The 13,724-nt window shown below is 40.4% G+C and overlaps 1 protein-coding gene across 4 annotated transcripts in view; it reads right to left on the bottom strand.

Annotated features, from left to right (window-relative positions):
• beg (malonyl-CoA-acyl carrier protein transacylase beg) overlaps window positions 1-13,724 on the bottom strand; it is a 50,727-nt gene that overhangs the window by 22,944 nt on the left and 14,059 nt on the right. For all 4 annotated transcript variants that reach the window (XM_071690633.1, XM_071690631.1, XM_071690632.1 and 1 more), the window contains exons 5-6: window positions 10,323-10,497; window positions 1,924-2,033 (exon numbers count right to left, since the gene is read on the bottom strand). In XM_071690633.1, coding sequence (XP_071546734.1) covers window positions 1,924-2,033; window positions 10,323-10,497 — 285 coding nt within the window. The remainder of the gene's footprint in view (window positions 1-1,923; window positions 2,034-10,322; window positions 10,498-13,724) is intronic.

The raw sequence follows: 13,724 nt of genomic DNA, 5'->3' as shown, positions 1-13,724 counted from the left end.
CACCATAAGCATCCCACATTCATCTCTTGCACATGCCTGGAATGATTCCCTCCATACACCCTGCCCAATCCTCATCCATTCCTCTAGCTCCTGCTCTCATCTACTGCAATTATGCACTCATTCTCTCTTGATATTTCTTTACACAGGTCTCTTTTCCAAGCTCACTTACTCTCATCACTCTCTTCTTACCCACAATGTTTTTTCTTTTCCGAAAAACCACCACAAAACTTCACCCTACCCTCCATCAGGTAATGACCTGACATCCTACCAGCTGCCCCTCTCAACACATTCACATCCAGAAGTCTCACTTCTACATGCCAATCAATTGCTATGCAATCAAATTATACTTGCTGACTATCTTCCCTACTCACATACATATATTTGTGTACATCCCTCTTTTTAAACCTAATATTCCCAATCACCAGTCCATTTTCTACACACAACTCCACAAGCTGTTCAACATTTCCATTCATAATAATGAATAATCCATTTCCCCTTATTATATCCTCAAGTGCCACATTACTCATATTTGCATTCAAATCACCCATCACTAATGTCCAGTCTTGTGCATCAAAATTGCTGACATATTCACTTGGTTTCTCCTAAAATACTAGCCTATCATGATCTTTCCTCTCATTGCCTTGTGCATATGCATTAATAATCACCTACCTCTTGCAATCCATTTTCATTTCTACCCAAATCAGCCGAGAGCTCATTTTCTTATACTCCTACTTCAGCAGTAGTGCTACCATTTCCTTTCCTGCTGTTGTCTCACCAACCTTCAAGGAATTTCCAAATCATTCTTCTCTCTTTGTTCATCCTATCCATATGTCCAAACCCTGCTCAGCTCTCGCAATCATGCTCTACTTTCTACCAGATGTCTTTCCTACACTGTCATTCCATGTGGAACCAACCTGCCTCACACCATATACTGTCCTCAGGCATTTGATTTTCAACATGTCCAATCTCTTCTATTCTTTTGCATGTAGGACCCATGACACATCCAAACAAAACTGTAAGGACTACAATATTTTGAAACATAAACATCTTTGCCCTAACAGACACTGATCTCTCCTTCCACACACTCCCTAATCCATCTAGGGCCTTATCCCCCATCCCCAACCTATGACTCCCTAAGTCTCAACAGTTGTATCTCCTGCTAAGTTCTCTCTCAGGTATCTAAAGCATTCCTCTTCCTCCAGGTCACCCCACTGAGACTTACCCTCAAACCATTCTATTTCATCTCCCTGCTCCATCTCAGTCTCCTTCCACCTACTCTACTAGACTCTATCATCAGCATCTGGGCTTTCTCTCTTGAGATTCACCAGAACTGGATCATCTGTGGACACCTACAGATTCACTTCCCTACCCCTATTCCCAGGATACCATAGATCTATCACCCCTTGCTCTAAAATTCTAGCATTCACCTCCCTCAACACCTTGTCTATAAATAAAATAAACAACTATGATGACATGACACATCACTGACAAACCTAACTTCACCAGGGTGTCCTGGTGAAGGTAGGTCTGTCACTCACTCACCACTCTACCTTCCTACTTGAACCTTACTATCCTGGTGAAGATTTCTCTGCATTTAGTAGCTTTCCACTTACTCCATGTATTCAGAGCACCTTCCACAAGGACTCTCTGTAAACCCTATAATACACTTTCTCTGCACCTATGATAATGATAGCAACATTAAAAATAATATCAGTAACAATGATAATCGCAAGACCAGCTCCAACATCATAGGCTTCCAAAAAGGGAATGGATATCTATCTAATTGAATTAGAGTTGTTACCCCAAGAGTCTAAAGTACCCTGGTGCCTTAGAATTAATACATATCTACTTTATTTTCTGACAAACTAATTCAGGCTTAAGGTAACAAACTGTCTCAACAATAATATATTCTTTCCATCTCACCATCCTCAAATGAAAGAGCACCAGCAAACGTAAGAGCAGTAATTTCTCCAACACTGAAACCAGCCACACCTACACAGGTTTCTAATGCACTAGGTTGTTCATCTCTTAATCTGAAAGGAAAAGGGAATAAAAATGAGAAAATGTGAATCTATCAAAATCAATAAAAAAAGAATAGAAGCTATCCTTTTCTCGTCCTAGGTTTACATGCTATGAAAACATTATAATGTCACAGTTAATGGAATAAATAATGCAAAAGCAAAGGGTTTTACTATCAATTCACTGAATTAATAAACTCTTTGCCACTCCTGCTTTTAAATCTCTTTCATACCCAACAGCCTCTCTTGCCTCAGTGAAGTAGCAAGGAACAAATGAACAACAGCCTCTCTTACACATCCACTCTCCAGCTGTCAAGTATAATGCAATGAAGCCATTGCCTACCATCCATAACCAAGCCCCACACACTATTCCATGATTTACCTTGACTGCTTCATATGCTCTGGTCTGGACCACTGGCAGTACATTGATTGCTCTCTGTAAACCACAATGATCCTTTCCATTCTATCCTGTGTATGCCTCTCACCCTCTGTAGTGTTTAGCCCCCAATAACCCAGATCCTCCCTCTCTTTATAATTTGTTAACACATATATCAAGTGATGAACATAGCACACTACCCCTGTTGCCATAGCAAAATCTAATCACAGATACTTGCAGGTAGGTATTCTGCCTTCTTCTTGGTTTCCCCCTTATCTCTCCTTTCTTTACTTCTGACATGAAGATCCTTAGTCTTTTTTTTTCTCATCAACTCATTGTCTGAAATATTTCAACCCACTATGGTCAGTTCTCTCTCTCTCTCTCTCTCTCTCTCTCTCTCTCTCTCTCTCTCTCCCTTCCCTAAAGTGATCAACTTGCCTCATAATACATTGTCATTTGTAAAACACAGTACTGGGCTTTCCACTGTTTATTTGTGACAGCAGTAGAGCTACACTCAAACTATGTCTAACCAACTTCTGAGAGTCACTGTCTCTGTCCTTGTTAACTTGGGTGCCCAGTAGTCTCTCTGATCAGTGTTCTTGTATGATGTCTCCCAAGAGATTATAAAATAAAATAGCATCGAAAATAAGTACACTCCTTTACCTAACATATTCATATACCATAAAAGTAATTTCCAGTAACACAAATAATAACATGCCTAACTTATATAAAACTTAAAACAATATTCCCTAAATATTGTTATACCCCCCTTTCTTTAAAGTTTACAAACATTTGCCCCCCCAAATAACAGTGTACCTCCTTTAGAACATGATACATATAAAAAAAAATCAGAAAAAACATAAATCCCAACTGATACATGTAAAGGGAAAATATCTTTTCCTAACTTAAGCAACCTAAGTGGGCTTTACAAAACAGAGTCATCCAGGTATCTTGGCTTCAACATACAGCCCCGGGATGTTTGCTGCAGGCCCCCTGGTTCCAATGGCTGTGGTCCTACATCTTCTTCCTCTATAATACTCAGTTCACTCATACTGTCATCTTCATTGGAGCATTTTCATGTGTTCTTTGATGTCTTCAGCTTCTTGTGTACTCTGTCCCATCTATATTCACTTTGCAAGACCTTGGTGACACCCATACAATTTTTCTTTTCCATACTGCCTTCCCTAGGACTGGCTGCATTCTGACAACATCACCTGGCTGCAGCGGTTGCAAATCTTTACTTGATGGGTTGTAATATTTGGCTTGTTTCTTTAACTTCCTTTCTTGTACCTCCAGAACACTGGTGCAAAGTTTTGATTGTAGAACCTGATCAGTCACTTGAAGTAGTGTTCTGGTGTGTCTTCCCATGAAGCATTGTACAGAAGAGTCAAATCCTTCGGCGGGTGTGTTCCTCACTCAAACAAGGCCAACAGCACATCCTTTCCATCCTCTCTGGCTATAAGTAACAACTGCTTTGCAACTTTCACAGAATTTTCTGCTTTACCACTTGATTGATGATGACATGGGGAAAAATTACATATCTAAAGGGCCAGTTCCTAGCAAATATCTTAAGATCACTGGATGAGAAATGACTTCCTGAATCAGACATTAAAACATCTGGAATACCATACCTACAAAAATGACTCCAGGGCACACACACAAAACTTGAAGCCTGAAGGTTCTCCAATGAATTAATTTCAAAGAAAGATGAGTAGTAGTCAACAATAATCATATAATTCTTGTTGCTAATGCTAAAAATGTCAGGTCCTACTTTAGACCAGGGCCTAGATGAAAATTTAAGGGACTTCAAGGTTTCTTTTGTTTGCTGAAGGCTAAATTTGTTACAAACCTTGCATGAAGATACATAGTCCTTGAGTTCTGCACACATACCTGGACAGTAATACATGTTTCTACCCCTTCTTATTGTAGAATCTATTCCAGCATGAGCAAAGTGGATCTGTTTAAGCATGTAAGATCTCAGATATGTGGGAACAACTACACATGACTCTCTGAATATGACAACCTCATGCACTGTCAGCTCATCTCTGACCTTGAAGAAACTTCTAACATTTACAGCGTGCTGGCCAGTCATTCAAAATAACATCTCTAAGTGTTTGCAGATCATGATCTAACCAGGTCTTCCTTTTAGTGGTTTTCAGTATTTCATCTTTTATGTCTAAATTTCACTGTCACTTATGGAGCTAATTTCATCTAGAATTACACTTACATTTGATTCTTCAACCTTAAACATGGGTAAAGAGTCTCTACTCAAAGTATCAGCAATGTACATCTTACTTCCTGCTTTATACTGAACACTCAAAGGATATTTCTGCAACTTTAGTAACATGCTTTGCAACCTTTTGGGACACTAGAAAAGAGACTTTCTTAAAACACTTTCTAAAGGCTTGTGATGTCTCAATTGTTACTAATTTGCCATAAACATACTGTTCAATGTGCACTACTGTAAACACAATGGCAGGTATTTCATTTTCAATTTGGGTATATCTCTGTCCAATGTCAGATAATGCCCTGGAAGCATATGCCACTGGTTGTCCATCTTGTAATATGGCTGCACCCAGTTGATACACTGAAGCATCACATTGCAATGTGACATCACTCTTTCCATCAAAGTATTTCAATATTGGTGAATTTACTATTAGCATCTTAATTTTCTCAAATGCCTCAACATGACATGCACCCTATTGCTAAACTACATTTTTCTCTTCAAGCTGTCTCAGATGTGTGTTTACCTCTGACAAACAAAATTAGGATAGGTAATTGACCATTCCAAGGAGCCTTCCAAGTGATTTTACACCAGCAGGAGTTTTCAAATTTTGAATGGCTTAAATTTTCTAGGGGTCTGCTCAAATACCATCTTTTGTCAACAAGTGTCCTATGTATGTTATTTCTGGAGTGCAATCTCATTTGTCTTTATTTCACTTTATGCCTTTCTTATGACATCTTTCTAGTAACTTCAGCAGGTAGTCACAGCTATCACCTCAACATCCTTTAAGCCTTGTAGTGCATCATGAATATGTCTCTGGTACCCAGGTGCTGAGCTGATACCAAATGGCATTCTTAACCACCTGAATCTTCCATATGGAGTGCTGAAGGGAGTTAGAAAACTTGACTTTTCATCTAATTTCAATTGCCAAGATACATTCTTTGCAACCAGTATAGAGAGTATCTTTTTTTTGCCTCTCCAAGTCTTGGCATTATTTCTTCTATAGTTGGCAAAGGGTAATGAGGTCTCTTGATTGCCCTGTTTAAACCTATTGGATAAAGACATATTCTAAATTCTTTGGTACTGGGCTTGGTGACCAACATAATACAAGATACCCAAACTGTTGCCTCTGTGACTTTCCCTGTGACAGTGCCCTCCATACTTAGTGCTCTGCCCAAAGTTGTGGATTTACCATACATTTGTGCATGATCCAATAATTTTTCTCTTACTTTGTCATCACAGAGATTAAGAATGAACTGACAGATCCCTTATCATTTCTTCTGCTTCATGATATTTGCAGAATTTTGCTAGGATCCTCGGCTCTGTAATGAACAGTCACATGCAGTTTTGTTTCCTGTTCAAGAATTTGTATCTCTCAATTATCATGGTGGTCCTTGGCTTGCAATCCTCCTCAAATATCTCAAGCACTTTGTCAATCTTGTGCCTGTCTTCAGGATTACTCAAACTGAATAAGTTATGCCTCTTCATTGCAGTTTCCCAAACTACATTCCTTCTGTCTTTCTCTTTTTCAAGGCCCACTGCTATTTCATAATTCTCCCAAGACTCCTTGAAGCTTTTACAGTTGGCTGCAATATCAGTACCAGTACTCAAATCTAGGGGTGGTGGGGGCTGCAAATTCAAAGCCATGTTCCCTCTCAATAGCTATACATGGCTTTCAGAACACCCAGTACTGTACCTTTGATCAGCTGCTTGTGAACTGTAGACTCCAGTCACACCTTGGCAGGCCCTAGATCCTAAACTCTTGTTTTTTCTGGAATCCCACTCCTGACAAGGGTTGGCTTTTGTAAAACAAAATACTGGGCTTTCTACTGTGTACTTGTGAAAGCAGTGGAACTACGCCCAAAGAATGTCTAACCAACTTCTGCTAATCACTGTCTCTGTCCCTGTTAACTTTAGGCACCCAGCTGTCTCTCTGATCAGTGTTCTTGTCCAGTGTCTTCTAAGAATTTATAAAACAAAATAGCATCGACATATTAAGTACAATCCTTTATATAACATATTCAAATACCTTAAATGTAATCGCCAGTAACACAAATCATAACATGCCTAATCTATATAAAGCTTAAACAATATTATCTAATTATCATTATACAATGTTAACCCTCTTCCTTTCTTTTGCATTCACTGCCCATTCAAGACTACTGGGACTATAATACCTACAAACATACCAATTTTTGCTCTAACAGACACTAACTTCTCCCACATACTCATAAAACCTTATGGTGCAATCCACACTTAAGTAGACCAGTGTTACTGGCATCGAGCTATGCACTTTTTTCCTGCCACTATTGTATGCTTTATTGGCACATCATAAATAGCTACCTAAACGAAAGATGAATCTTTAGAGTTTTCTGGGCACCTCAGTGTCTCACCAATGACCATGGTACAGTGATGATGGCAAAAGAAACATAGCAATGAAGCTTCACAAGTCATTGAGTGAGGCAACAGTAAATAAATTTACAGTGTTTCATACTTCGAATGCAAAAATATCGTTCATTAATAAGTGCCAGATGTTCGACGCTGTCATGACTGAGGCACTACTCTACTCTTCAGCACCAACTCAGTGCAAAGTTTATCAGGTGTGAGACATAATACAAGCATTAACTTGTGCCTCATAGAATCAGAAATACATCCACTGAAGGACACAGTTATAAGCTGTTGTTTTTTTTCCATAATGTTTGCCATTTCCTGCATCAGAGAGGTAGCATTAACAACAGAGGACTGAGCCTTTGAGAAAATATCCTCACTTGGCCCCCCTTCTCTGCTCCTTCATTTGGAAAATTAAAAATGAGAGGGGAGGATTTCCAGCCCCCTGCTCCCTCCCCTTTTAGCTGCCTTCTACGACACGCAGGGATTACGCGGGAAGTAAGTAGAAGGTGCAATATTTTATAAAAGCAAAGTTTCATTCCATTAATTTTGATGAATCCTTTTCTGTGATATACAAGAACCATGGAACCATGGAAGCGGAAGTGAATCATAGGGTGGGGGAGGGGGTGAAAGTTCTGGGAGTGTTGAAAAATGTGTGGAAGGTGAGAATGTTATCTCGGAAAGCAAAAATGGGTATGTTTGAAGGAATAGTGGTTCCAACAATGTTATGTGGTTTCGAGGTGTAGGCTATAAATAGAGTTGTGCGGAGGAGGGTGGATGCGCTGGAAATGAGATGTTTGAGGATGATATGCGGTGTGAGGTGGTTGGATCAAGTAATGAAAGGATAAGAGAGATGTGTGGTAATAAAAAGAGTGTGGTTGAAAGAGCAGAAGAACGTGTTTTGAAATGGTTTGGTCACATGGAGAGAATGAGAGAGGAAAGATTGACCAAGAGGATATATGTGTCAGAGGTGGAGGGAACGAGGAGAAATGGGGGACCAAATTGGAGGTGGAAAGATGGAGTGTAAAAGATTTTGAGTGATCAGGGCCTGAACATGCAGGAGGGTGAAAGGCATGCAAGGAATAGAGTGAATTGGAATGATGTGGTATACCAGGGTTGACGTGCTGTCACTGGATTGAAACAGGGCATGTGAAGCGTCTGGGGTAAACCAAGGAAAGTTTTGTGGGGCCTAGATGTGGAAAGGGAGCTGTGGTTTCGGCACATTATACATTATTTATGGATGGGGTTGTTAGGGAGGTGAATGCAAGAGTTTTGGAAAGAGGGGCAAGTATGCAGTATGTTGTGGATGAGAGAGCTCAGGAAGTGAGTCAGTTGTTGTTCGCTGATGATACAGCGCTGGTGGCTGATTCGTGTGAGAAACTGCAGAAGCTGGTGACTGAGTTTGGTAAAGTGTGTGAAAGAAGAAAGCTGAGAGTAAATGTGAATAAGAGCAAGGTTATTAGGTACAGTAAGGTTGGGGGACAAGTCAATTGGGAGGTAAGTTTGAATGGAGAAAAACTGGAGGAAGTGAAGTCTTTCAGATATCTGAGAGTGGATTTGGCAGTGGATGGAACCATGGAAGCGGAAGTGAATCATAGGGTGGGGGAGGGGGCAAAAGTTCTGGGAGCGTTGAAGAATGTGTGGAAGTTGAGAACATTACCTCAGAAAGCAAAAATGGGTATGTTTGAAGGAATAGTGGTTCTAACAATGTTATATGTTTGCGAGGCGTGGGCTATGGATAGAGTTGTGCAGAGAAGGGTGGATGTGCTGGAAATGAGATGTTTGAGTGCAATATGTGGTGTGAGGTGGTTTGATCAAGTAAGTAATAATAGGGTAAGAGAGATATGTGGTAATAAAAAGAGTGTGGTTGAGAGAGCAGAAGAGGGTGTTTTGAAATGGTCTGGTCACATGAAGAGAATGAGTGAGGAAAGACTAAGAGGACACATGTGTCAGAGGTGGAGGGAACAAGAAGTGGGAGACCAAATTGGACATGGAAAGATGGAGTGAAAAAGATTTTGAGTGATTGGGGCCTGAGCATGCAGGAGGGTGAAAGGCATGCAAGGAATAGAGTGAACTGGAATGATGTGGTATACCGGGGTCGATGTGCTGTCAATGGATTGAACCAGAGCATGTGAAGCGTCTGGGGTAAACCATGGAAAGTTCTGTGGTGCCTGGATGTGGAAAGGGAGCTGTGATTTTGGTGCATTATTACATGACAGCTAGAGACTGAGTGTGAACAAATGTGGTCTTTGTTGTCTTTTCCTAGCGCTACCTTGTGCACATGAGGGGGGAGGGGGTTGTTATTTCATGTGTGGTGGGGTGGCGATGGGAATGAATAAAGGCAGACTGTACGAATTATGTACATGTGTATATATGTATATGTCTGTGTGTATATATATGTATACGTTGAGATGTATAGGTATGTATACTTGCATGTGTGGACGTGTATGTATATACATGCGTATGTGGGTGGGTTGAGCCACTCTTTCGTCTGTTTCCTTGTGCTACCTCGCTAATGCAGGAGACAGCGACAAAGCAAGAGGGTGTAAGGAAATACGTAGTTAGGACATATAGAGAGAATGAGTGTCAGAGGTGAAGGGAACAAAAAGCAGGGGACCAAATTGGACGTGGAAGGACAAAGTTTAAAAGACTTGAGCAATTGAGGCCTGAACATACAGGAGGCCTAGAGGCATGCAAGGAATAGAGTGAATTGGAACAATGTGGACTGAACCAAGGAATGTGAAGAGTCTTGGATAAACCATGGAAAGGTCTGTGGGGCCTGGATGTGGATAGGGAGCTGTGCATTACATCAGGTTTATATCAATAAAAAACATTCCAGATTACCAACGTCAAGCATTTACAAGGTTTCATGTCATGTCCAACAACCTGAAAATAGAGACAGGCAGATGGAGTAGGACACCAACATATCTGCAGGTGTGCACATGTACTAGTAATGCCATAGAGACTGAAAAACATGTGTTGTTAGGATGCCCTGTGTCAGCAGGTGCCAGACAAAGATACCCCATGTTGAAATTTACAAGAGTGAATGAAATGATGGACTGGAATGGCAACGCAAAAGAATTATGTAATTATGTGTATGATGTGCTGAAGTTGTATGTATAAGTGTTATGTCTGTGTTATGACTGTCTTCTCACAGTAATGAAACTCAAGTATATTAAAGCTTATTGTTTGGACAAAAATTATGGAAAAATGTGTTTGCCTATTATATTATTTTACCATCATTTTTGTCAATAAACTAACTAACTCTGAACAACGTCACATTTAACCTCTTCACCAATTCCTATCAAGCACTTACTTTTCAATGGCCGCTAATGAGGCCACAACAACAGCTGGTTGTTGATGTACAGTTTTGCTCAACTTCTCTGGTGGCCCATTCTGACAGAGTTCTAATAGATTGTAGCCCAGTATATGTGATGCAGCATCATACATTTCCTGAACATTAGGATAATGTAACAAGTCTTTCCCCATTCCTGAAATAGACAATGATATAAAAATCAAACCAGTATAAAACTTGTGATTAAATTTCCATCACTAACAGTATCTGCATGAAAAAATAAAAACAAATTTCATCATCCGTTTCTGGCATGTAATGCTAAGCTATCCCTTTAAAAACACTGAATGCATGTCACAATGAGACAGGAAAAAAGTATGTGTGAAATTGATCCATACCATGTCAGCTGCACTTAGGAAAAACATATATATAATCAAGAGACATATGAGGTATAGGCCAATGACAGTTCTGTTTATGACTATTCACTTACACATTTACAAGGAAATTCTTTTCATAGAGTGCTACAGTATTTTGTGATGCAGTATACTATAAATTGCACAGGTTTTGCCCCTCACATCATGCTATCAACACATCTTTTCAAGTTCTCCTGGCACCGGTGGCACCAAGAAGCATAAGGCCATCAACAGTGATGTTAAAATGGATGTGCTTAAACGCTGTCAGTGAGGTGATGGAACAAATGGCAATAAGAGTGCCTTGGGACTTAATTAATCTATGGACTATTCATGATAGCGCAGAGAAGATCTCAAGGATACTGCCATGAGTGAAACATTAATCAGTGCATCTAAGACCTCATATTTCTGAAGCTCAATTTTGGAAAGAATGGAATGAATGTTGAGCACATGGATCAAACACCAAACTCATAAAGATGTTCCTGTGGCATGCTTGTGATACAAGCAAAGGCCTGTAGCATACAGTGTCTGCAAAAAGCTTTGTCTGCCTCCCTATACATCTTCAAAGGTGATATCACACTTACATTACTTTGTCATCTCTCCATTTTGCCTTGATTACCATCTACAAACATCTGGGCATGGTTTTGGCAAGGTTTCTAAAGTATTGTAAGTCCATGTTTTGGGTCATAGGGTCTTGATCTCTTGAATGAGGAGAAGGTACTAACGAGGTGCTGCAGGAAGTCGTTGCCTGATTGTGCATTCTGAGTGCCCAGTACACCCAGAAATCTTAAATGCACCCACATTTTCTTGCTTCCAGGCAGGAATGTGGTCTTTTTCCTCCTAAGAAAGGTAAGAGCTAACCCCCCTTGAAGCACCGGTGGAAGAAATATAGAGCCCAGAAGAAAAATTCCCAAAATGAAGTGGCAGCCTGGAAGAATAAAGAAAGAACACTGTTCCCTCAAAATAGCCTGCGGCACACTAAGAAGGGGAGCTGGGGCTCACAACATTAAAGACACTAGTTTTAGCAACCAGATGTTCGATGGTTCCAACCTGAGAGTGTCATATACTTGCATCTGCAATGAGCCTTAGCTGTGTAATGCCTTTGAAAATATATGGGGAGGGCGGACAGTGTAAATGATGACTAACCAGCAGAGATATTTCAAGCAAGTCCTGGTTGGTTCAATAATCTTAAGAAATGCCAAAATTACCACAACATATAACAAGAGGTTAGCTGAAGCAGTTAACCACAATGACCTTAATCTCACTATATTTGAAAAGGATGACCCAAGCAAAGAGCAGAATTCAAAGGTCATTCGAAATGTCCTAGCTGACACCTAGTGATATAAAGAAATCCACCATGAGAAGAGAATGAAAGTTAAACAGACAAAACTTAATTTCTTTCTGAAAAAGACAGACACTTGCAAGGAGGAAAAGCCATCGACATAAGGCGACGTAATAGCTGAACTCACTCGACCATGACCACCACCTTCCACAACTATGTACATCATCTGACTCAGATTACCCACTTTCCCAGTAACTCTTCCACTCACCTCCTCCATCAGCACCAGCAAACAATTCAGGAACAATAGTAAACATGTTAGAATTAAGTTTTGTTATTTCCTACTTTTATCAACATAAAAGTGCACTATCTATATCTCTGACACCTGCTCTAGTTGGATCTCCCTCAAAGGAATGGCCACAGCATAATTAAAGAACTTTAGTGCCACTTCTCAGCCTTTAGCACCTCACCCATAACAGGCCACTGGCAGAGGGCAAGTCTAGTGCAGTGTTTGCAGAGGCTCCTACCTAATGTTCCTTATGACTATATTTCTATCTAATGTTCCTACCTACTACTTCTACCTAATATTTCTACCTAATGCTCCTCCCTAAATGTTCCTACCCACTACTTCTATCTACTGCTCCTACCATTTTGCCAAAAGGCAGGGCTAGCACATAGTGATTACCACAGGAAAATCTTTAGTGCTGCATGAGTTAAGTGTTGGCAAGTGTTACAATGACGAGGAAAGACTGTATGCTTGTGGACAGAATGCCAAAGTCCACATGTTAGTGAAGCAGAAAGAAAAGACAGCTACATGGGTCAGAGGAGTGCAACTTGACAATCACTAAAGTGCTGGCTAACTAAGCAGATGTCACTAACCTTCCTGATACCCAGGTGGTAGTACAGGTAATATGCCTCCCTGACCGATGGCTGCCTACCAACTACTACACCACACAAAGAATTCATTGTACACTATTTTTTTTTCATCATTCTTAATTGCCGTCTCCCGCATTTAACAAGGTAGTGCACGGAAACAGATGAAAGAATGGCCCAACCCACCCACATACACAAGTATATACATAAACACCACACATTCCTATACATTTCAACATATACATACATATACATATATACATAAGTATATATTCATGCTTGCTGTCTTCATTCATTCCCATCGCCACCCTGCCACACATGAAACAGCACATTTCATTTCCAACACATTCACCCTCCGCACAACCCTATCTATAGCCCATGCCTCACAACCATATAACATTGTTGGAACCACTATTCCTTCAAACATACCCATCTTTGCTCTCTGAAATAACATTCTCGCCTTCCACACATTCTTCGATGCTTCCAGAACCTTTGCCCCCTCCCCCACCCTGTGACTCACTTCTGCTTCCATGGTTCCATCTGCTGCCAAATCCACTCCCAAATATCTAAAACACTTCACTTCCTCCAGTTTTTCTCCACTGAAACTTACCTCCCAATTGACTTGTCCCTCAACCCTACTGAGCCTAATAACCTTGCTCTTTTTCACATTTACTCTCAGCTTTCTTCTTTCACACACTTTACCAAACTCAGTCACCAGCTTCTACAGTTTCTCATCCGAATCAGCCACCAGTGCTGCATCATTAGTGAAAAACAACTGACTTATTTCCCAAGCCCTCTCATCCACAACAGACTGCATACTTGCCCCTCTCTTTAAAATTCTTGCATTCACTTCCCTAACAACCC

The sequence above is a fragment of the Panulirus ornatus genome, chromosome 48 (genome assembly GCF_036320965.1).
Source record: "Panulirus ornatus isolate Po-2019 chromosome 48, ASM3632096v1, whole genome shotgun sequence".
NCBI lineage: Eukaryota > Metazoa > Arthropoda > Malacostraca > Decapoda > Palinuridae > Panulirus > Panulirus ornatus.
This window is presented reverse-complemented; position numbering and strand designations above follow the sequence as displayed.